Source organism: Thalassophryne amazonica, chromosome 11, assembly GCF_902500255.1.
Source record: "Thalassophryne amazonica chromosome 11, fThaAma1.1, whole genome shotgun sequence".
Classification (NCBI taxonomy): domain Eukaryota; kingdom Metazoa; phylum Chordata; class Actinopteri; order Batrachoidiformes; family Batrachoididae; genus Thalassophryne; species Thalassophryne amazonica.
The window spans coordinates 4,171,814-4,195,759 of NC_047113.1; the positions used below are offsets into that span (position 1 = coordinate 4,171,814).

General features: G+C 41.4%; 1 protein-coding gene and 3 long non-coding RNA genes across 5 annotated transcripts; 1 reads left to right on the forward strand and 3 right to left on the reverse strand.

Annotated features, from left to right (window-relative positions):
* Window positions 1-1,631: 1,631 nt before the first annotated feature.
* Window positions 1,632-21,683, forward strand: ap1ar (adaptor related protein complex 1 associated regulatory protein). Of its 2 annotated transcripts, XM_034181639.1 has the most exons (10): window positions 1,632-1,824; window positions 4,643-4,691; window positions 4,782-4,808; window positions 5,144-5,169; window positions 5,305-5,401; window positions 5,709-5,807; window positions 11,822-11,883; window positions 13,942-14,015; window positions 20,538-20,660; window positions 21,146-21,683. In XM_034181639.1, the coding sequence occupies exons 1-10, from the start codon at window positions 1,754-1,756 to the stop codon at window positions 21,415-21,417; spliced, it is 900 nt and encodes a 299-aa protein (XP_034037530.1). In that variant the 5' UTR covers window positions 1,632-1,753; the 3' UTR covers window positions 21,418-21,683. The 2 variants fall into 2 exon arrangements, with proteins under 2 accessions (XP_034037530.1, XP_034037531.1); XM_034181640.1 differs by lacking the exon at window positions 5,709-5,807.
* LOC117520316 lies at window positions 5,816-19,866 on the reverse strand. Its single transcript, XR_004563601.1, has 3 exons — window positions 19,856-19,866; window positions 9,234-9,240; window positions 5,816-7,022 (listed from the first exon to the last, which is right to left on the reverse strand). It is a non-coding gene; the product is annotated as an uncharacterized LOC117520316 (long non-coding RNA).
* Window positions 12,602-17,515, reverse strand: LOC117520315. Its single transcript, XR_004563600.1, has 4 exons — window positions 17,504-17,515; window positions 17,216-17,221; window positions 15,031-15,033; window positions 12,602-12,796 (listed from the first exon to the last, which is right to left on the reverse strand). It is a non-coding gene; the product is annotated as an uncharacterized LOC117520315 (long non-coding RNA).
* A 142-nt stretch (window positions 21,684-21,825) lies between the features above and the next one.
* Window positions 21,826-23,297, reverse strand: LOC117520314. Its single transcript, XR_004563599.1, has 2 exons — window positions 22,099-23,297; window positions 21,826-22,060 (listed from the first exon to the last, which is right to left on the reverse strand). It is a non-coding gene; the product is annotated as an uncharacterized LOC117520314 (long non-coding RNA).
* Between the last annotated feature and the right edge of the window lie 649 nt (window positions 23,298-23,946).

A 23,946-nucleotide genomic window follows, 5' to 3' on the forward strand; every position in this document is an offset into this window, starting at 1 on the left:
TCAACAGTCATTTTTATTGCCCACACTAAAGTACAGTAAAACCCACATATAATGGATTCAGGTGGAACAGCGTATTTTGTCTGTTATAATCAAAATCTTATATGTATAAAACAGACAAAATCCATTTTTTCTAAGTCTGATGTGGAGTTGTACCTTAAAATCCTAAAGCTTGGTTTATGCTTCTCCGTGGCCACGCAATGATGTTGATGTGTGCGTGACCCTTTTAAAGTTCTCCGTTGCGTCGTTATACAGTTTTCCACAGGCACAGTGGCTTTTTCTGGATTAATTTGGCCCTCAACAGGCTCCACTTCTTTATACAATCATCAACCTCCAAACCAACGATATGGTACATTCAACTTTCATGGTTTCCAGAGGGCTCTGACCTAAAGTGGTTTGGTTCATCACACCCAGGGATATGTGAGAAACACCATTTTACAGTGCAGACGACAAGCAACCTTTTGTTAATAATCACCAGCCTTGAATTATGTCTTGCTTCATTTAGGTGCCGGTTGTGAGCATGGTTTTATAAAAATGAACGGCTGGGCTTTTAATAAAGGAAATGTGGCTACTTTCCTCGAATCAGCGAGTGTCAGTGCTGAACTTCATTTCGTACCTCTGTTACTGGCCACATCCAGACTGCTCTGTGCGGTATATGTGAGGGGTTTTTAATGGAAATGCATTGCAATTGGACACATTTTCTCCAATGTGAGCAAAAATACAATATACAAAATCTGTTATATATGGTATTTATTACATGAAAAACCATACCAAAGCACTGGGACCTTTCCTTTTGTTCAGTGAGTGCAAATATCCGGTTTATACAATGACGGTTTAGGCAAGTTTTATTGTACAACTATTAAGTACCGCTCAGTTCTCAAAAATATGACGTAATAAACACATGACCAGATGTTAGCCTGTTAGCTGACCTTGTTGGTAAGGTGCTAACTGCATTAGCATTTGTAGCAGGTAGTTTGAGGATGTTGGGTCCAGTTAATCCTGGATTACTGAGGAAATAAGCAGCTCATAATTTTTAATGCCCACATGAAAGCAGAACAACCACTCAGCCCCCAAAAATATGATTAAATAAATGCCAGAACCAAGGTTAGCCTGTTCACTGAGCTTGTCTGTAATTCTTAAGATGGGGCATGTGTGGTCTTAATTTGTCACCCAGGTTATATCATAGACATCAAAAAGATGGAAGATCAGCTCTCTGTGCACAGGCTGCATTAATATTAATATTATGATTATTATTATTGTTGTTGTTGTTGTTGTTGTTGCTGATACTGGTTTTACTACTTTTTTTGGTTTTGTAGTTAACAATGGAAAAATATTAAATACTTTTAAAATTAATTAAACTTCTGTCATTTCTTTTGGGTTACCTTTATTGATGTTATTATTATTGTTTGTTGCTATCAAGATGACCACACTGGCACTTCATGTGTTATCTTCTATCATTTATTTGTATGTGCATTTTACATGTATGGTTTGTTTCCCACCAATTTAAAACCAAATCTTTGAGGAACCAGATTCCTTTTTTGTTTGTTTTGAACCAGTCTCCACCCTAAAAGGTGTGAAAGCCAGACGAAAGTGACAGTAGGTGGTGCTGTTGCTCATCTTTAGTTTGTTATCGACGATAGAGGAAGGAGGATAAGGAAGTGCGCGAGCGCAGTGCAAATGTAGTTCCCTGCACGGATGGGACAAACTTACAGCAGATAACTAGCTTCGTGGCTAGATAATACTATCTAGCAATGCGATGGGTAACTGCTGGGCATATTGTGTCGGTTTGTTCATAAGAGAAGCAAGCAGGATCCAGAGAAGAGGAGGGTAAGTCCCACTAGCATTAGCCGGGTTAGCTAGCGCTAAAGCGACCGCTGAGCTGACGTATCCGGTTCAGATAATAAAGACCTAAACAACTTGAATTGCATCACATACAAACTTAAGCATGTGTCACAGTAAACTAAATACGCGCAATTAAGGGAAGGACTAATTCCACAACTGAGTAATGACGCAAATATGAAGTTAAATTTATTCAAATAGGATGGTCCAAGCTTGTATTTCCACACTGGGATCCCTGAGTCAGTGACTTCCCAGTAACTCACTGGACAGTGATTTACTGGACAGTAACTCACTGGACAGTGAGTCACACTTGTAATCATTTGGGGGTCACAGTCCAGTAAACATGTCATGGTATCTCAGATTATTGGCTCTCCTGTTATGTGCTGCCATCAGGTTGTGAATCTGGTTGATTATTCTTACATCATTTTGAGTAAAACTGCCTGATTTATGAAACAGAAGGCACAAGGAACTAAGATTACTATTTTGTTGATGCTGTGGACTTTGCTTCCTCTTAAAACAAAAATAAATAAAAAATTGTGCCCATCTTTTGGGAAAAGTTGGGATTTTGTGAAAGACAGAAATTCCCATCAAACTGATGAATCACTAAGGACCCTTTGACAAGTTGCTTCAGGTGTGCAGTTGAGCACCTTACATGGCAGTACGCTCACGTGTGAGTGGGTAAAAGTGAGCCATTGTCATAAGCTTTGAACTTCTGATTCAGAAGGAAAAGTGCTATATAAGTACAATCCACTTACCATTTGGTGCTGTGTGTCACAGTCAATGCATATTTCATGCTGCAGAACCGCCCTGTTATACATTGTCCTGGGCAGAAATCCAGTTTGTCCCCTCCTCCCAAAAGTTGCCATTTATCTGTTGCCAATGAGGTGAGATGTGGACATCTTTGTTGCCTTTTCCAGTTGGTGTGGTCATCAACACTGACTCTTATGATTGCTCAGTCATGTCCAGAGAAATATGCTACATTTTCTTGTCTTGGCAGTAATGTTAATGTCTTTATGTCCTTAGCCTTTAAGATCAAGAGATGTCTGGAAGAAATTATGGGGTCATGAGGTCACGGGACAGAGGTGTTTGGTGGTGATGCAGAAAATAAACAAATTTCCAAATCTTTATGGTTCTGATGTTTCCAGTGTGATATGATCGTGACACTCGGACACTAACCACTGAATTAGGACAAAGACTGTATGTCTTCAGTACTAGGTTTCTTTGGATGATCCTTAGGCACCACTAATGACTTTGTGTCGAATGATTACTTAAGGGGACTGATGAAGAGCATTACGTGTTTTGAGGGAACATCAGATATGACTTTATAGTTATGTGGTGCGTTTCTCTGAGCATGATGCAGCATGCAGGTGTTCGACCTAGGGAATGCTTGCATTACACTTGGCTGCAGTAGACAGATGACCACTTTTGAGAGGAGGGGATTTACCAGTTCTCTGCCTGGGTGATTGCCATCCAGGACTCAAGAAGGTTCCATATTGTTGTGGAGGCAGTGGTGCACGGCACCAGACCATGCTCTGAGATGTGATGAGACCAAACGCAAAGCTGGCCCATTCTGATACATCAGAAGCAAAATGTTGCACCATAGACCAGCTCATGTTGAAAGTCTAAAGCCAGCCATGTCGTGTTATTGCTCCATCTACGTTATTCCATGTTTCACAGATGAAACGTGTGTGTGTTCGCATGTGAACACAGACGTAAATAAATCTTCCTTCTGTAATTCACCAGTTATACAGCTCCATGTTGAAGTGGTATTGAGGAGGATTTTCTTAAAAAGAACATGCCAGAAGGCACATGGGAAATCCGAGCCTTGATTCGATTTATTTTTTCTGTTTTGTCATCCTTTTTTGCTCCACCCCAACATGGAGCTGTGAATGGGAATGCCATAGGCAAATGTTGCACCATTCCCAGTTTCTCCACTCACATCCCCAGAAGTCTGTAATTCTTTCAAAGTTGCCTGGATGTCTTGGTGGCTTCCCTCACCAGTCTCCTTTTACCGTGGTCACTCAATTTTTGAGAACTGCCTACTTAACACAGAATTATCACACAGCACTGCACTGTTTGTATTTCTCAATTATTGATGTAAATGAAGTCCAAGACATATTCAGTGACTTGACAGTCTTCATGCATCCATCCTCTAACTTGTCTAAAAAAAAAAAAAGAAGAAGAAGAAGAAATTTGTAAAGGTGAGGATGTAATCCTTTATATTTACAATTAACTGCACCTGCCCCAACTTTTTTGTGGAAGGTGTTAGAGATCTGAAATGCAGGAATGGATGTATAATAAATGAAATGAAGTTGAGGTGGAACAATGGTTTAGTGGTTAGCGCTGTTGCCTCACAGCAAGAGGGCCATGGGATTGATTCCCACCTGGGGCCTTTCTGTGTTCTTCCCATGTTTGCGTAGGTTCTGTCCGGGTGCTCCAGCTTCCTCTCACGTCTAAAGACGTGCAGGTTAGATGAATTGGAAATTTTCAATTGGCCGTAAGTGTGCGTGTGAATGTGTTTGTCTGCCTGTATGTGGCTCTGTGACAGACTGGCATCCTAACCAGGGTGTACCCTGCCTCATGCTCTATGATTGCTGGGTTTCACTACATAAATTGTTTGGGGGTCACTGGTCTTAACCCACGTGAGTCAAGTCTCTTAAACTCTCAGAAAATGCTGCAGTCCCAGTTTCTTCCCCTCTAGATTTTCTCCCTTTGTTACGGGTTTATTTCTGTTCGAGCATCACCTTTGTGGCATTCAGCACATTGTCATTCATTCAGCACATTGTCTTAATTCTGTTGTGTACAGATCAAAGTATTTCCGGAGCACCACCACAGGGGAACATTATACAATAGAGGTCTGAGTTTTACATTATCTTCTGTCATTGTCCTGTTTGAATGATGGACTGTGTGATATTTCTGTCTGATTGTGTCTGTTAATTTTTCAGTTTGAAAATCTGGTGGAAAGCGATGAGGTAAGTGTCATAATCCCTCTGATGATGATGATATGATCTGTTTGCTAAAGTGCTGTGTAACTGAGTTTTCCCACATCTCTGTAATTGCTGGACTTGATTGCTGTGTGATTGATTGAGTAAAGTCTTTAGTTAGACATGCAATCGAATTAAAAGCTGCATTATACTGCTACTTTCAGAATCTGTTTGGCTTTCAGACTCCTATCATTTACCCATGACGGGTGCACCCTTCATGAGGCACTGTTCCATCTTGTCTTCCAGCCAGTAACTTGATTACCGTCTGCACATCTCAAACGAGTAGCACTTTACTCAAAAATATTCACTTTGTGTTGTTGCAGGGTGAGACTCCACAGCCATGCCCGAGGTATGAGATGTCTTACTGGAGTAGGTTCTGCATATTGTAATGAATAAGGAGTGTTCTTTGAATGCAGAATTTGCACATAAAAACAGTACATTTGGCTACGTATGTTTGTGTTGAACGTATTTCTGTTGTTGTTAGGCCCATCAGTGAAGATGAGATCAAGCACCTCAGAGAACACCAGTATGCTGCAATTTCAGACAAGCAGATTGTAATAGACCAGAAAATACAAGCCGAGGTGAGACACAGTTTAATTGAATGCCTAAAGAGGAAGTACAGCTAACTGCTCATATGTATCAATGAGGAAGCTTATCTTTTATGTTTGTCTCTGTATTCTTTATTTTTGTCCTGTAGTTATGAAGATGTCATGTTTAATTTAAAAATGTTGCCATAAGGAGTCAGGCGCTACAGTTTTGTCTTGCGTTATAGCCCGATTTTTGCTTCTTTTGTTTTTAGTTCTTTTGTTTTGCTGCATCATTTTTTTTCTGTTTTGTAAAATTTTTGTTTTTCTGTGTTTTTGTTTGTGTCATTTTATTTCTGCTCAGTTAGAGGCACAAGAGGAGAAGTTAAGGCTAGAAGAGGAGGCTAGAAATGCCGCCCAGCGTGAGGCCGCCAGGTTGGCACGTGAGCGAAAATTGAAGGAGGTGAGGTAGCACTGAGCGCTCCCTTCTGCTTGCCTTGATACGGCTAGTTTACCTTGCTGATTAGCTGATCAACTTCCCCTCTAACCAACTGGCCATATGAAGATCCCCCAACCATCCTAAAGTTCTCATCATTCTGTGTCTTAAAGACTGATGGTTTTCTGTTTTTTCTTCATTATGTTCTTATTTACTGAGTGGTTCTGTGAGCCTTGTTAATCACATTTCCAGGGGTTCCTGACAGTTTCTTGTGTCATATCCCTTTTTGATCTGAAAAAACTCAGGTGCCCCACCCACACCATCATCTTCTCCGATAAACTGGTGACATATGTTCTGATAAGTTGGCTGGGCACCACATCGTGATCTGGTATGAACAAGTGTTGGAGCAGAATCCCACAGAAAGGCACGTTATGTCACTCCATGTGCGTAGTAACTACCCTGTAGGATGTGGTGTTTTTAGGGGTCCGTTACACAGGATGGCAGCAGTTGTATGTCTGTTGTGCAGACTAAAATGTGCTGTGCAGATTAAAATGTGCCTGATCTGCAGAGGGGATGCAAAAACAAGTTTCTGTGTAACCCCTTCAGTGACCATTGTGCAGTTTTGTTGTCTCCCGTAGAGTTGAAGCACTAGAGATGATACCATATTTCTACAGAGATCTGCCACTTTATTGACATATATGCTGGATTTTGATAGTTTGCCGTCATATTTCCTCACTGTTTGTGCGAGAGGGAGATCAAAACAAGCTAAATATTAAATGCTTAATTTTTCACACTCTTCAGTTTGATTTATCTTATGTGCGTGCATTTCTCTGTCAGGTAAATCTGCAGAAAAATTACATTAATGGATAATTAACACCTTTCACTGGACTATTTATGGCTGGCAAACAACTGAGGCCACAGTTACTGCATTTATTGATTTATGGATCTTTCTGGGAATCAAGAGGCTCAGTCAGTTGAAAACAAAAAGCCCATGGTTTGAAGGGTTGAGCGGTTAAAAATTTAAAGTTTAAATAATAATTGTTGTTTTTAGGAATTTATTGGTATGTTTTTTTTTTTTGGTTTTTTTTTTGTAATGAAAATTATGGACCATAACCAAAGTTTTATACTTTTATTGTAAGCAACAAATCTGCTGTGGAATTTCGTCTGAACAGACCATGATTTTTTGCTGACTTTAAAATCAAGCCACCGTGACCCAAAATCACAATTATGTAATCTTTGCAACTATGTGAAAGCTGAGCTGCATGTCCGCTTGTGCTGAATAGGGCATAGCCCTTATTGTGTCTATTTATGCATTCAAACGCACAACCCATCATTTTCAGCGAATAAATAAATAAAATAGCTGAATTTACATGCAGACACATTAACAGTGAATGCTATTTTGGAACCAAGATGGCACCACGAGTCACATGACCGTTTTTTTTTTTGTTTTGTTTTTTGGACTCATGTCGCTACTCTCAATTAAGGCACACTACTGTAATATGGTGTTAAGTTTCACACATCTCTGGGTGTGATGAACCAAAGAGCTTTAGATCATAGCCCTCTGTGTGGCTGCGAACCCATGTACCTGCTAAATTGGAGACCGCAAAGGGCTGTGATTTGTCACCTTTCCAGTTTCACTCCTTCCTCTCCCATTATATTTTAAGTTTTTGCAGTGCACCCGCCAATTACATTTCAATCATGGATCAATACGTTTGGTAGAAAAGTCCACAAATATGACCAACTTCACAACACTGAGTCAGAAAAAGATGCTCAAATGACCCACAATTCATGGAGATAAATTGTACGTACTGTAATGTTAGGTTGGAGGTTGATGATTATATAAAGAACTGGAGCTCATTGAGGGACAAATTTATCCAGAAGAAGCAGCTGTTCCTGTGGAAAATTACATAAAGATGCGACGGAGAGCTTTAAAAGGGTCACGCACTAGTCAGTGTCATTGCATGGCCATGGTTGCAGAAGCATAAATCAGGCCTTAGGATTTTAAAGTATCACTCTACAGCGAACCTAAAAAAAAGAAAAAAAAAAGTGACAACCAAATGTAATCCATTTAATGCACATAACGTCCGGCGCTCATTTAAAGCAGACATTTATTTTTTCAAAGTTTTGACCCGGTCATTAATTGAGACAGGCCCCTATTCAAGGTCAGGCTTTTAATCAAAGAAATACATAGGCCTAATTGGAGCTGGGGATTCCCCGTAGATTGTTTGGCGCCTCCTGGCTGTAGCTAATCTGTTACATACATATAACAGATTTTGTCCATTTTCTACATATTTAGTGTTTCAGCATTTGCCATAGTCTCCCTGGCAGCCACCTACGCTTCCCAGAATTCACCATGGTGCCAGCAGAGTTCCGCTGTCTCACAGTGCATGTAAACAATGGAAAAGTGAGGATGTGGATGGCATTAATTTAGCAAGTTCATGGGCGATTATGATGATTATACGCTCTCCAAAGTTGAGAAGGTTATCTAGAGGAGGTGTAGCACCTGTGGTGGACTTCTGCTGTGCCCTGATTTTGTCTTATTGTCCGTACGTCACGAGATGTGTTTACAGTGTGAGTGCTGAGCTCCTGACCCCGGAATGCTGCTGAAACTGACCTCTCGCAGGAGTCACGGACCGCCACACGGCGTGAGATTCACAACTGCGAAACACAGAATAATGGATTTTGTCTGTTTTATACAAATAACAGATTTCGATTATAACTGACAAAATTCACTGGTTCACCTGAATCCATTATATCCAAGTTTTACTGTACCAAGTTTCATGCATCATAATTAATAAATCAGGGGTGTGGGTTCTTTACCATGTTTTCCGGACTATATGTTGGACTGGAGTATTAGTTGTATCTGTCGAAAAATGCATATATAAGTCCCATTGAGCTATGTAATTTCTGATGTATGGTACTACTGTTTTATGCAGCAATAAGCAAAACAAAATTATTCAGCGTGTTACTTATTTCTTTGTAATGCAAAACAAACAGAAGCTAATTGGGTAATTAATGTTATTGTTCATAGCACAAAGAACTTGAGTATACTGCTTCTGGTGCTCCTGAGATTTTTCAAACATTATAGTTAGGCTTACCTTAGCTTAGCTGTACTCGTTGTTGTACTTCTGACCGTCCTACAAAGTGCCATCAAGTTGAGTACTGAGTAGTATGAAAGTCATTCCCACTCTTTATTCAAGTCTGGATTTCAGTTTAAAAATGTGATTTATTGATTTTGCTTGTTGTCTAAGACCCAGCATGTCCTCCTTGTTCAGATCTTCTTCTTGCTTTACAGTGGCTGGTATCAAGCTTAATGGTGCATTGCCACTGTCTTCTGCTCCAGAGTGTGGCTCAGACAGCACCTCATTCAGATTATTATGCAGACGCATCTTGTCATGTGTATCGGTGTGCCATCTCGTGGCCATAGATGATAATGCAATACATCTGTTTGACTTAATTGCTTTGAAATACAAGTCACAGGACCAGCCAAACAGTTAAAGAAAAAAGTGGGAAAGTACGGTAAATATAAATGTTAAATATTACTTAACAATATTTCACTTATATCTAGCACATTTTAAATTATTACATGCAGTATCTTCTGTTCAGGGTGGCATGGTGGATTAGGGGTTATCACTGTTGCTTCATAGCAAGAGGATCGTGGGATCACTTCCCACCTGGTCCTTTCTGTGTGGAGTTTGCTTGTTCTCCTTGTTTGTGTGGGTTCTCTCCGGGTGCACAGACGTCTTCCCATTTCTAAAGACATACAGGTTAGGCGACCTGGAAACTTTAAATTGGCCAAAGGTGTGTGTGTGTGTGTGTGTGTGTGTGTGTGTGTGTGTGTGTGTGTGTGTGTGTGTGTGTGTGTGTGTGTGTGTGTGTGTGTGTGTCTCTATATGTGGATCTGTGATAGACTGGGGTCCTGTCCAGGGTGTAGCCCGCCTCTCGCCCTGTGATTGCTGGGATGGGGTCCAGCTCCCTGTGACCCTTGGTTGGTGTAAGCAGATATAGAAAATAAATGACTGAAGAATCCCATTTTAGTTTTGATTGACATTCTGGTTTTACAAATGTCACTTGTTTGACACCCCCCAAAAAATCAATATTGCATACATCTAGTTGTTTCACATTTTTCTGTGTAAGTAAAACTTGGTTACACAAGTCAAAAAACTTTCATTAGTAATTAATTTGGCTTTTTTTGTTGTTGTTGCTGGGTGTGGGTGTTTTTTTTTTTTTTTTTTTTTTTTCAGAATTGGTTTTTTGATAAAAGGTTTACGACTTGTCTGATTGTCCTGTACTAGCAAGAATTCTGATTGGACAAGTAAATCTGTTAGCAGTTTGCACTTAGTGTGTTGTGCTCATTTCCCTCTGGAGTTTGAGTGGATGTGGCCTCGGCAGTAATGCTGGTTATTGACTGTCCTGGTCAGGTAAAATGTCTTGTTGGACAACCATGTCAAATTGTCTGTGGTTAACCAGTGTTGCAGACCGAACGGTCCCCACTACATATCGGTCCGCCCTGCCTTCACTGCGCATACGTCATTTGAGCATCACCAGCAATTCACAGATTATCTCCTCGTTTCTGCTTAAAACTGCCTCCAGTCATTATCTGTCGCAGTGACAGATAGCTGAAGCTTTTGTAAAACAATCGTTTCCACATGAATTCAGCATTATTTCATAATAAAATACGGATTAAGCGATCAGAGCGCCACAGTTCTGCTGCTGCGCCTACATCATTTCAAGAGTTAGTAGCGACTCACCAGTTATCACCTCATTTCTGCTTAAAACAGCCTCATTTCTGCTTAAAACTGACTTAGTTTAGAATGAATTAAGAGGTTTTACTTTGTCATCTAATGGTTAATCACACATTTGATCACTTTGGGCGTAGAGAGTCAGACTCTGAGTCAGTCTCAGATGTGTGCACAGTGAAGGCACGGTGATGGCAGGGCAGACCAATTTTTAGAGGGGACTGTTCGGTCAGCAACACTGGAACAAAGTAAATGAAGCCAAACGAAATTACTCTCATTACTTCCAAATTGACATACAGTGGTCCCTCGCTATAATGCGGTTCACCTTTTGCTGCCTCGCTGTTTCGCGGATTTTTTTAGTCCAACTTTGCATGCTTTTTTTTACAGTGCATTGTGTTCCACGGCCTCATCAAGCAGCCAGTCGCGACACCACGAAGGGAGAGCACGCGCATTGTGTTCTGCGTGTCTGTTTATAAGAATCTTCTCGCCCAGAAGAAAAAAGAGCGCCAACAACTACCCATAACTGTGTTCTACACTCGGAAAAAGACACCTGCAGCGAGGTGTGAGTCAGTGGAAAAAGACGTGACAGCGCAGCGGCGCCACGAAGAAGAGGAATTGTGAAATACTGGTCAGTCACTATTAATAATTTCTTATGTGTCCAACCTCGTACGTTGATCGTTAAAATTAAATTCGTTAGTTCTTAAAGCCATCATAATTATTTATAGGAAAACATTCTATTTGTATTTCTCAAACAAATGTTTGGGCCTGAAAACAGGTTGGTCTTATTTTTCTACTAAGGTTTGAACTTTGAGAGTGTTTACACACGAGAGAAAAGTGAGAAAATGTTCATGCCTGATTGAGAAAAGTGTATAAAGTGTGTAGTGAGGTGTTTTACAGCTTTAAAACGTCTATAATAATTGTAAAAAATAACGCTGGCCACTTCGTGGATTTCGCCTATCGCGGGCTGTTTTTAGAATGTAACTCCCGCGATAAACGAGGGACCACTGTATTTCAACAAAGGGCTTTATCTTTCTCTGTGGGTTTTCATCCCATGTTCTAATCCTTTTCTCTTGTTGCTTTTTGTTAGTTGGTATTCTGTTTTCTGTATAACATTAAAACTGTTAAAGGAGGTAAGTGTGTGTGTGTGTGTGTGTGTGTGTGTGTGTGTGTGTGTGTGTGTGTGTGTGTGTGTGTGTGTGTGTGTGTGTGTGTGTGTGTGTGTGTGTGTGTTCTATGGAAGCTAGTCTGTCTGGTCTTGATCAGTGGTCTCTTTTTTTTTTTTTTTTTTTTTTTTGTCAGCAGCTGCCTGCCCAAAGAATACGGGGTAAAGCCGATGGCTCCAGTGGTGAAACTCAGCAAAGAAAGTGAGTCTCTTTAGATCACAATTGTTGTGGATCTGTGCACAGATTACATTCATGAATTTCTAATTTGGTTTTACTAACTACAGCAAAGGTGTATAATTAGTTAAAGCAGTGTTTCTCCTACTGATACGCCACCAAGCTAACAAGACCTCTCACCAGGCCAAAAATATTTTTAATAACAGCAACCAAACATAATATTGACAAAATAACAACAATACTCCCAAATATTCATTAACATGGAAGCTTATAGTAATTTTCTTGCATCCGCAGTACTTTGATTTAGCTTTTTGTCACTTACACTCTGTTGACTAACTCGTTTTTGGAAGGAATTTGACAGCACCCTAATAGAGTTATCAGTATTATTATTTTAATCTTACTGGCAATCCACAGAGATCAGATATAAACGCAACACTTTTGTTTTTGCTCCCATTCTTCATGAGCTGAACTCAAAGATCTAAAACATTTTCTATATACACAAAAGACCTATTTCTCTCAAATATTGTTGACACATCTGTCTAAATCTGTGGTAGTGAGCACTTCTCCTTTACCGAGATAATCCATCCCACCTCACAGGTGTGCCATATCAAGATGCTGATTAGACACCATGATTAGTGCACAGGTGTGCCTTAGGCTGGCCACAATAAAAGGCCACTCTGAAATGTGCAGTTTTATCACACAGCACAATGCCACAGATGTTGCAAGTTTTGGGGGAGCATGCAATTGTCTTGCTGACTGCAGGAATGTCCACCAGAGCTGTTGCCTGTGAATTGAAGGTTTGTTTCTCTGCCATAAGTCATCTCCAAAGACGTTTCAGAGAATTTGGTAGTACATCCACCGGCCTCACAACCGAAGGCCATGTGTGACCACACCAGCCCAGGACCTCCACATCCAGCATGTTCACCTGCAGAACCAAAGACTTTCTGTACAAACTGTCAGAAACCATCTCAGGGAAGCTCATCTTTGTCATCGGGGTCTCAACCTGACTGCAGTTCGTCATCGTAACTGACTTGAGTGGGCAGATGTTCACATTCGATGGCACCGGGCGCGTTGGAGAGGTGTTCTCTTCACGGATGAATCCCAGTTTTCGCTCTTCACAGCAGATGGCCAATGACGTGGGTGAGCAGTTTGCTGATGTCAACGTTGTTGATCGAGAGGCCCGTGGCGGTGGCGGGGTTATGATCTGGGCGGACGTATGTTCTGGACAATGAACACAGCATTTTATTGATGGCATTTTGAATGCATAGAGATACCATGAAAAGATCCTGAGGCCCATTGTTGTGCCATTCATCCACGACCATCACCTCATGTTGCAGCAGGATAATGTGCGGCCCCACGTTGCAAGGATCTGTACACAGTCCCTGGAAGCTGAAAGCATCCCAGTTCTTGCATAGCCAGCCGGACATGTCACCTATTGAGCATGTTTGGGATGCTTTGGATTGACATACGGCAGTGTGTTCCTGTTCCTGCCAGTATCCAGCAGTTTGTACAGTCGTTGAAGAGGAGTGGAGGCCACAATCAACAACCTGATCAACTCTATGCATAGGAGATGAGTTCACAGGCAAATGGTGCTCACACCAGATACTGATAGGTTTTCAGGTTTTTTCCCCTCTTCCCTCACTTGGTACCAATGGGCCTGAAAAAAAAATCTAGGGGAAACGCTAAAACGTATACTGTTTTTTAACCATCACTATACTTCAGGTTGTAAGATCTCATTCATTGACTACTTCTAACAACTCTACCAGTACTTTATAAAGTTAGTACATTATCTTTGCTGTGTAACAAAGACAGCCTTCCTTTTAAAGTGGTCAGTACAAACTGTATTAAATGGTCCAATGTAGAATATGTACAGTTTATTCTTGCATTCATGCTTAAGAGTTATTAAACCACTACAATATTTTACAATACAAAGCCTAATTAGTCTTCATTTTGTGAAAAGAGTGCAAGAGCAGTATGATTTCCTGTGGAACTTCAGCAGGAGTGGGTCTTTTACTGCTTTTGAGGTGATGACTGCACAAACAGCTCTGTTGCATTTGTGTTGATTTTTGTCTTCCACTGTTGCAGACAAACCCCAGGAGAGGATTTTGATGTCTACCTCCAGCATGTAAAAGCCCAATCAGAAGCTTTCAGGAGCAACAGTGAGTGAACTATCTGGTTCAGAGTGTTCCCATCATTTGTTTGATAGATGATTTCATAGTTTTTCATGACGATTCTTAAAGAACAAGTTCACCTTTTACATCTTGAGTCATATCAAAACAGTGTTAGTGAGTTCTCGACTATTCTTTAATTGAATATGAGGAAAAATCTTGGATTTTTGTCATTGCTTACAGCATATAGCTGAAAATATTAATAAATTTCTATAGGAACTATTTTTACTGTGAATAACATCTGTTGAAAACAAACTGACCAGAGACATCTTCCAAGACTGATACACATGGATGCCCAGCGGATTTACCCTGAGAGCAGCTTGTTTATCTTTACAAAGACGTGGCTAACTCACCTTGTACCAGACGGTAACGTGGACCTGCTGGGATTCATTGCGAGAGAAACTAAAGTCCATCCATCCATCCATTTTCTTCCGCTTTATCCGGAGTCTGGTCGCGGGGGCAGCAGCTCAAGCAAAGCCGCCCAGACCTCCCGAACCACACACAAACTAAAGTGTGCGGGGAAAAGCAAAGGTGGGGGACTCATCATGTATGTTAAGAACCATTGGTGTAACCCAGGACATTTCTCCATAAAGACGGACTTGTGTTGCCGGGACCTCGAGCTGCTAGTCGTTAGTCCGCCGCCATACTATCTACTGAGGGATCTTAGTCACGTGATCACCATCTGTGTTTACATCCCTCTGAGAGCAGACGCAGCCACTGCATGTAGGAAGATTCACTCCGTCACAGTAAGGCTGCAGACACAGCATCCTGATGCACTGATGATAGTTTTTGGGGATTTTTAACCATACAGCTTTGGACTCTACTTGGCTGCTTTTCACCAGGTTGTGAACTGTCCAAAAAGAAACCGGACAATTGACTTGCTGCATGTTAATGTGAGAGATGCATACAGAGTTACACCCCTCCCACCTGTAGGGAAGTCTGACCACAACCTGGTCCACCTACAGCCACAGTACACCCCCCTGGTCCAAAGGTAGCTGGTATCCACTCACTCCATCGGGAAGTTGTCTCTTGAAATAGAAGGTGATCTGAGAGACTGCTACAACACCATAGTCTGGGATGAGCTGATCATATTTCATGGTGAGGACATAGAGGGGCTGACACACCGTCTGACGGATTATCTTAACTTCTGTGCAGACGGGATCTCCCCAACCAAGACTGTCTGCTGTTACCCCAATAACAGACCATGGGTAACGTGGGAAGTCAAAGCTGTCCTTAACAGGAAGAAGACTGCCTTCAGAAGCAGAGACTTGGAGTCAATGACGGCAGCACATTGGGGGGTGAGAGAAGCAAAGGACAGCTACAAGACAAAGGTGGAGCAGAAGCTGAACATGAAGGAGGTCTGGGAAGGTGTGAAAACCATCACAGGCCAAAACACAAAGACCTGAGCTGTAGGAGGGACAATGGAGAGGGCGAATGAACTTAACAATTTCTTCAACCAGTCCATGCCCCCCCACCCTCTCCCTCACTGCAGCCATCTCTCCTTCTTCCCTCCGCACACCTGCCCCCAGACATCACAGCAGCAGACCCCTGCTCCTCCTCCCCCACCTCAACACAACCTCCTCCATACATCACTGTGGACCAGGTCAGAGGACAGCTGAGGAAGGTTCATCCCAGAAAAGCAGCAGGCCCGGACAAAGTGTGTCCCAGACTACTGAAGACCTGCGCAGCTGAACTGGGAGAACCACTACAACGTATCTTCAACTTTAGCCTGCAGCTAGGGGGAGTGCCCACCCTCTGGAAGACATCATGCATTGTTCCAGTTCCTAATAGTGCAGTAGATAACAATATTTACAGAGGAATCCTGCAAATGGTGATATAAGCACCAAATTCAACACAAATACACCTTAGACATGACTCTTTTGGGAAAAAAAAAATGATTGGCCATTTGAATTTTCAGTAGGAAGCCAAGTAGGGGTCATTTGAAGAGTTACACAGGGGTCAAAATTAAAAGATGCTCCAATCATATTGAAAACTACACCATATGTGTCTGATCACAAAGACTCCAAAAATGTATAGTTTGGACTATCTGTGGCTGAACATTATGGGGTAAAAACAGCAAGAATAGTGACAAAGGTCAGTTTCAGTTTGTACAGGGGTCAAAAGTTAAAGTTGCTCTAACTTTGGTAAAATGTGATTCAAATTATTGGTTGAGTTAATAGAGGTTTAAAAAGGAATAGTTTGCACCATGTATCATGCTTAGTTATCATGTTACGGGGTAACATATGTCACATATCATAGAATGTAATGAACGTTGACATTGTTTGACCTTTACTTTGCAGACCAAACATTCAATGCAGTCAAAACTATTCCATTTATTAATCCTATTAGTTCAACCAATAATTTGCACCACGTTTTACCAAAATTGGAGCAACTTTTAACTTTCAAGCCCTGTACAAAGCGAAATTGACCTTTGTCACCATTCTTGCTGTTTTTACCCCATAACTCTATAACATTCAGTCACAGATAGTCCAAACTATACCTTTTAGGAATCTTTATGCTCAGACAAATAATGTGGTGTAGTTTTCAATATGATTGAAGCATCTTTTAATTTTAAACCTGCCGATTGAAAATTCAAATGTCAAATTTTTTTTTTTCTTTCTTGTTTTCAAAAGAGTAATGTCTAAGGAGTATTTGTCCTGCATTTGTTGCTTCTATCACCATTTGCAGGAATTGTTTCAGTTATCTGCTGCACTATAAGAGAACCGGCCCAGTTAGCTGAATGACTTCTGACCAGTGGTACTCGCTGCACACATGATGAAGACGTTGGAGCGGCTCTTCCTCATCCTCACCAACCCCAGGTACATCATGTCCAGGACTGTCTGCAGTTTGCATACCGGGCAGGTGTTAGCGTGGAGGATGCCATCCTCTACCTGCTACACCGAGCCCACTCACACCTGGATAAGGGAAGCGACACAATAAAGATTCTCTTCCTGGACTTCTCAAGTGCCTTCAACACCATCCAGCCCCTTGTGCTTCAGGACAAACTGAACAGGATACAGGTGAACCCCTGCCTGGTCACTTGGATCTTCAGCTACTTCACCGACAGGCCTCAGTATGTCAGGCTGAGGGACACCACATCCAACACTGTGATCAGCAGCACCGGAGAACCCCAGGGCACAGTGCTGGCCCCTCTTCTTGTCACTCTGTACACCTCGGACTTCTGCTACAACTCTGAGCTGTGCCACATCTAGAAGTTCGCAGATGACACAGCCGTTGTTTGATGCATCAGGGATGTCGGAGAGGAGGAGTACAGGAGACTAGTGAGGAACGTTGCTGTCTGGTGCCACACAAACCATCTACAGCTCAACACCTCAAAGACAAAAGAGCTGGTCATTGACTTTGGGAAGTCCAGACCAAGACTGCGAACCTTTCTGATCAAGGGAGTTGGGGTGGAGGCTGTGGATTCCTACTAGTACCTTGGCCTGTGGCTGGACAGCAAACTGCACTGGACAACCCACACCAACCACCTGTACAGGAAGGCACAGAGCAGGCTGTACTTTCTGAGGAGGCTGTGGTCATTTAATATCTGCAGGAAACTCCTGTGGATGTTCTACCAGTCCATGGTAGCCAGTGTCCTCTTTTACACTGGCAGCACAACCAAGAACGGCACATCCAGGCTGGTCAAACTGATCAGGTGGGCTGGCTCTGTGATTGGTATGAAGCTGGACTCTCTGGTGGCGGTGGCACAGAACACTGGACAAACTGCTGGACATTATCGATGATGCCAGTCACCCTCTGCACACAGTCATCAGCAACCAGAGGAGCCTCTTCAGCCACAGACTACTCCTTCCCAAGTGCAGGACCAACAGACTGAAAAACAGCTTTGTCCCTCAGACCATCAGACTGTACAGTTCCTTTCTCAGGGGGAGGAGGAGTAAAGGCACCTTGACACTTGTACGAATTTGATCCCCACACTGCTGTGCAATTCGTCGTGCCAATGCATCCCGTTTTGTCCACCTGGACACCACACTATATAAAATAATCATTTCGTACCTGATGACGCATTTGCTCTCAGAACTTGGCTAATGAAACCATTCTCTCATCACTCCCAGAGTCATAGAGAAATTATCTACAGCTGCAGGTTGTCTCGTGCGTGTCATGCAGTGGAGAACGCATTTGTAATCTTGTCTCAAAGGTAATTATTTATAATGTATATTAGGGCTGCCACAATTAGTAGACTAGTCACAATTATGTGGACTATCAAAATCGCTGGCAACTAATTTAATAATCAGTGTCACTGTTTATTTTTTAAGCTTTGTTTTTCTCTTAAAGCTGCCGCTGTACCTTCCGCTGCCTTTCTGTCATTGATGCACATGTGCAGTAGTAGTAATCGGGGTCAGCCGTGATGTCAATGGAAAAGTTATGCCCAAGCAATATCATGGCTAACCGGCAACGGAGCTCAAACGTTTGGCAACATTTTAACCAAATTAAAGAGAAAAACATACAATGCAAAATCTGCAAGTCAGAACGTGTATTCCACGACAGTGCAACTACGATACAGGAGCATCAGAGAAGGAAGCACGTTGTGGCTGATTCAGATGCTGACAAGGGACAGTTGTCTTAGTAAGCTAATTGGCTAGTTAGCTGCTAACGTTAACATCTATAGTCAGCACTGGTACCACAGTCTCTTGTGCAAAGAGACTGGTAGCGTGTTTTTGAAAACATGGCTGTGATTGGTCCATCTGATACGTCGGCCGTTACTGGCTATCACGCTACTGGCTATCACACCAGCTGATTGGCTGTGGCGTAACCGCCGAAAATGTGAAAAACAAAGCGAATAGCACTGGTACCACAGTCTCTTTGGAGGAGTGGAACCAACTTACATTGTAAACAAAGGCTGCAGCCAATCAGAGAGCGGCGTGTCTCGGCCAATCAGCAAAATGTCAGAATCCGACTAAAAGTCACGTGACCAAATAACCCGATACCGACTCCTTTGCTTTGGCTGGAGGAGTGGAACCAACTTAATCTATAGTGAGCTACTTACTTACATTGATAGCTGTAAATGTTGACATTAACGATAATGATTTCATTAGCCTTAGCACACATATGTGCTTGCTGTAATGTTATAACAGCGATGTCATATTTGAATAGGAAATGTGATAACGCTAATATTTTATAACGCTACATTACAGTACTAAAAAAAAGTTCCTCTTCGATGGACTACTTTGTTTCCAAGCCAAAAACATGCACACCTCAGCAAGCAAATATCCTGACTGAAGCAATCTTGAACATGTTGGTGACTGACATGAAACCGATCTCAACACAATGATGGAAAAGAAATATAATACAACCTTTGGGAAGCTCAGTCTATCTTTCTCTCTCAATTTCAATTTGCTTTATTGGCATGTAATGTATTAAAACAATATTGCCAACAACAACAGATAGTAAAATAAATAATTATGTAAATAATATAATAAACAATAGCAACATTCAAAGACAAATAACAGCTGCATGTTGGTGCGATAAGTCGCAATTTATGTATGATACGATTAGTCGACTAATTGCAGAAATAATCTATGACTAGTTGATTATCAAAATACTCATTTATGGCAGCCCTAATATATATTGTAATGGATTGGTAAAACATTTGCATTTTCATTTTTCATTCCTTCTCATGAGTTAGATCATGTATCTGTAAAATTATGTTTATTATAGATGTAACATCTTGTCATAATCGTTCAGATGCCCTGCACACAATAACAGTGTTTTTGAAAAGGTTGTGCAATGTTCACGCCTAGTTCACAAAATTTATGTGTGCCAGAAGTTTGAACATTTCAAAATTTTCTTTTCGTCCTGGCATGCAGCCGCACACAGTTCACACACAGTTTACAATAGTTTATGATGTTTATTCATTGGCATGCCAGATTGTGTGCCAGTGCAGGGATCAAATTTGTGCAAGTGTCAAAGTGCCTTAACAGGAAGACAGAGGACGGGAAGGAGAGGAACATTCATAGCCAGTAATTCAGTAGCGAGCAGTATTTCTGGTATTTACATTTTGCAAATTGTTTTGTACTTTTACTTTTGATACTGTGTGCTTCTTACCCTGTGTGTTGCTATCCAATGCTGCTGGAACCTCAGTTTCCCTGAGGGAGTCTTCCCAAAGGATTAATAAAGTTCTATCTAATCTAATCTTTATGGTAAACCAGTATATTGGGGGAAAACCCCACCTAGCTAGCCATATTTCATAATTCATATTCAGTCACGTGTCTGTGATTTGCTAGTGTTATTTTATTGCTATTTGGAGAGTTGATGGGTTTTTAACTTCTTGTTCAGGTGACCTGTTGATTCTTCTTCTTCATTCATTCCAAAACTAATTCTTCCTAAAAAGGAATCTCTCATAGCAGTTGTCAGATGAGTAGAGCCCTGAGGCCTAATTTCTAATATTGCTAATGTTTTGAAATGACTACAGTTGTTGGGCGGTAGTGGAGTTGTGTACTGTTGTTTCAGAGTGGTATCCTTTTTCTAATATTTCACTTTTTTTTTTTTTATAAGGATTGCCATCTGATACAACAGTGGTGACTCCCAACACGGAGTACAGTTGGGATTTCACAACCAAGACTCGCTCGACGAATGACGACGGCACCTCACTGGATCTAGAGTGGGAGGATGAGGAAGGTGGGACTTTACCATTTCTGATTTCAAAGCTTGTTTAACTAAAGCTGGTAATATTCTTCTACTTCTTTTACTCTTCAATTTCAAAGCTGAAACATTTGGTTGATCACAATTGAGTGACCCATCAGAGTTGTGTGATATCAGACAGACACAGGGAGACCAAGCTGGTATTTTCTCTGCTTCCATCTCTGTGCTGTGGTTCTTGTCCAGGCAAGCTTGCTTCTGCTCGCTCATGACACTGTAGCTAAAGAGGAGTTGATAATCCAATTAGAGTTTAGTGATATTTAGCCTTGAAATTCAGGTGAACAAGACATCATATAAAGATTTCAGTCATTCTCATAAGATGAATGCATAAGTCAAATACAAACATCTTAAATAAAGGTTTAGATGGAATCATCTTTGTACATTGTTCTTAATTCCATGTGCCACCAGAACACCTCATTGACTCTTATTGGAATTACTGTAAGTCACCTGCTCTTTTGCTTTAGGAATCAACCGTGCCTTACCAGCCTGGGAAAGGTCTCGGACGGAGGAGGACATCCTGCGTGCAGCCCTGAGGCCTGGTGGTAAGCAAATGAACAGTGGCCCAACGTCAGCCTCTGAGGACTCAAATGCACTGGAGTGGGAGACTGACTTTGTGAATACACATCCAGAGGACCATGCAGGCACTGAATTTGAAGGGTTTGTCAATCCTGTCCTGGACACTCCCTCTGAGAACTACTCAGACTGTGGCCTCAAGCTGGATACCCAGAACAGATAGTGCCCAGCACCAAAGGAAACATTTCTTGTGCCCTTATTTTGTCAGGGCTCACCAGCTTCTTGCCTCATCACATTGAAATTACTTAATGTGCTCTTAATCCTTTGTACTGGGGGACTTTGGGGATGTGTTGTGTATTTCTACATTATACATTAGTGTGGTTGTGTGTTTAAGCAATGCTTAGTTTCCTTTCATTGCCTTTGTTTAATAAATTAGTTGACCATTTTATGCATATAACGAAGATGACCTTGTTAGCATTTGTCACATTGTTCAATCTGTGCTGTTAATGCTCAGCAATAAAAAATACCATGATAACGTCAAGCCACTCTAAAATGAAATGTGTATTACATCATGCAGACATTTCAGGCAGAGTGTTGTATTATTCACAGTGATGGATATGAGATTTATTTTTTGTTGGGTGTGTAGATGGTGAAGGATTTTCTAGAGGGAGCGGTCTTGAGTCGCTTACTGGGAAAACCAATGGTTTTGTTTTTCAATCCCGAATTTGACACATCCTGAGCTATTTACAGCAGAAAATAGCCAGAGTGTAACAGCTGGAGACCAACTGGATGTTGAGGTCAGCCCCAAAGTCAGTGACTTCTTCTGTGGTGGGACAAAACAAAGCACCTACAGAAAACTCCACACACTCGCCGTGAGAATATATGCGAATATATGCAGACACACAGAGGCCCCACTGGGCTCAGGCTTTGTCCTTAGTTAACGCTGGTGGTATAAAAGCAACAAACCTTAACATTAAACTGAGCATACACTGCGATTTGAGCTGAATTCTGAGCCGTATGATTCCTTTATGAGTCTGGCCAAATTTCAGCTCTGTCTAGTGTTGGGGAGTAACGAGAGGAGATGAACCCCTCCCGTCCAGCAATCACACAGTCAGATGAATTTTTGAAATCTCAGAAATTTTAGTTGCCCCTGTGAGGGTTTTGCACAGTTGAAGTAGAGCCATGAAACAGTTCCCCAAAACTCAGCACTGGTTGAGCTGTAGCAGAATGCCCTCCTCTTCAACGTTAGAGGCCACAGAATAAAGTTTGAAGGAAACAGCTGCTGAGCAACAGCTGCCTGGTAAGTTAATAATTTTGCTCAGATGAGCTAAAAGCTGTGATTTAAATTAGCGTGTCCGTATTTATTAGTACATACCTGCATTGCATCTCGTTGGACAAGCTTCAAAATCACAGAAGAAGAGGAGGCGGGCCACACACACACACACCCGCGCAACATACAAAGCACAACGCAACTCTACGCAGGGGCTTTACTCTGAAACACTGCAATAATGGCCATAGTTTTAACACATTCACAGTGAGTCACTGTAGTAATGTGCATCTGTGGTGTTTTACTGCAGGTTTATGACAATTTAAGCACAATACAGGTGCATCTCAAAAATTTCAATATTGTGAAAATGTTAAATATTTTGTCAGTTATTTCCAAAAATGATCATTTTATATATTTGAGACTCATTACAAATAAGCAAGAATGTTTCAAGCATCTCAATTTTAATTTTGATAATTACAGCCTACAGCTCCATAAAAGAAAATAGTATCTCAGACTATTAGAATATCTCATTTAAAAAGCATGTCACACTGTTAAAATATTTCATAAAGATGGATAAAAATTATAATACAGAAATGTTGAAGTATGTTAATTACACTCAATTGTTTTGTATGAATTAGTGGATCAATGCAGTGCAGCATGGAGGCAATCAGCCTGTGGTGCTGCGGAGGTGTTATGGAAGCCCAGGCTGCTTTCATAGCACTCTTCAACCTGTCTATTGTTGGGTCTGGTGTTGCTTGGATGGCAGCATGTGTTGCTGCAAAACCTGGATGTACCTTTAGTGATTTTCCAGTCAGGTGGGGATTTGAACCCATGATCTTCTGGACTCAAGCCCAACACCTTAGCCACTAGACCATCACCTCCCCTCGCTTGGATGTTGTTTCTGGATGTTGATGTCTGGCTTTCACTTTGCATGGTAGAGTTTTAACTTGCACTTGTAGATGTGGTGATGAACTGTGTTAACTGACAATGGTTTTCTGAAGTGTTGCTGAGCCCACGCAGTAACATCCTTTACACGATGTTGGTTTTTAATGCAGTGCCGCCTGAGGGACCAAAGGTCACAGACATTCAATGTTGGTTTTCAGCCTTGCCGCTTGCGTGTAGAAAGTTCTCCAGATTTTCTGAATCTTCTGATTATATTATGGACTGTAGATTATGGAATCCCTAAATTCATTGCAATTGAACATTGAGAAACATTCTTAAACTGTTGGACTATTTTTTTTTCACGCAGTTGTTCACAAAGTGATCCTCACCCCATTTTTGCTTGTGAACGGCTGAGCCTTTTGGCTATGCTCCTTTTATCCCCAATCATGACACTCACCTGTTTCCAAACAGGTGTTCTATGAGCATTCATCAACTTTCCCAGTCTTTTGTTGCCACTGTCCCAACTTTTTTGAAATGTGTTGCAGGCATCCATTTCAAAATCAGCAAATATTTGCACAAAAACAATAAAGTTTGTCAGTTTGA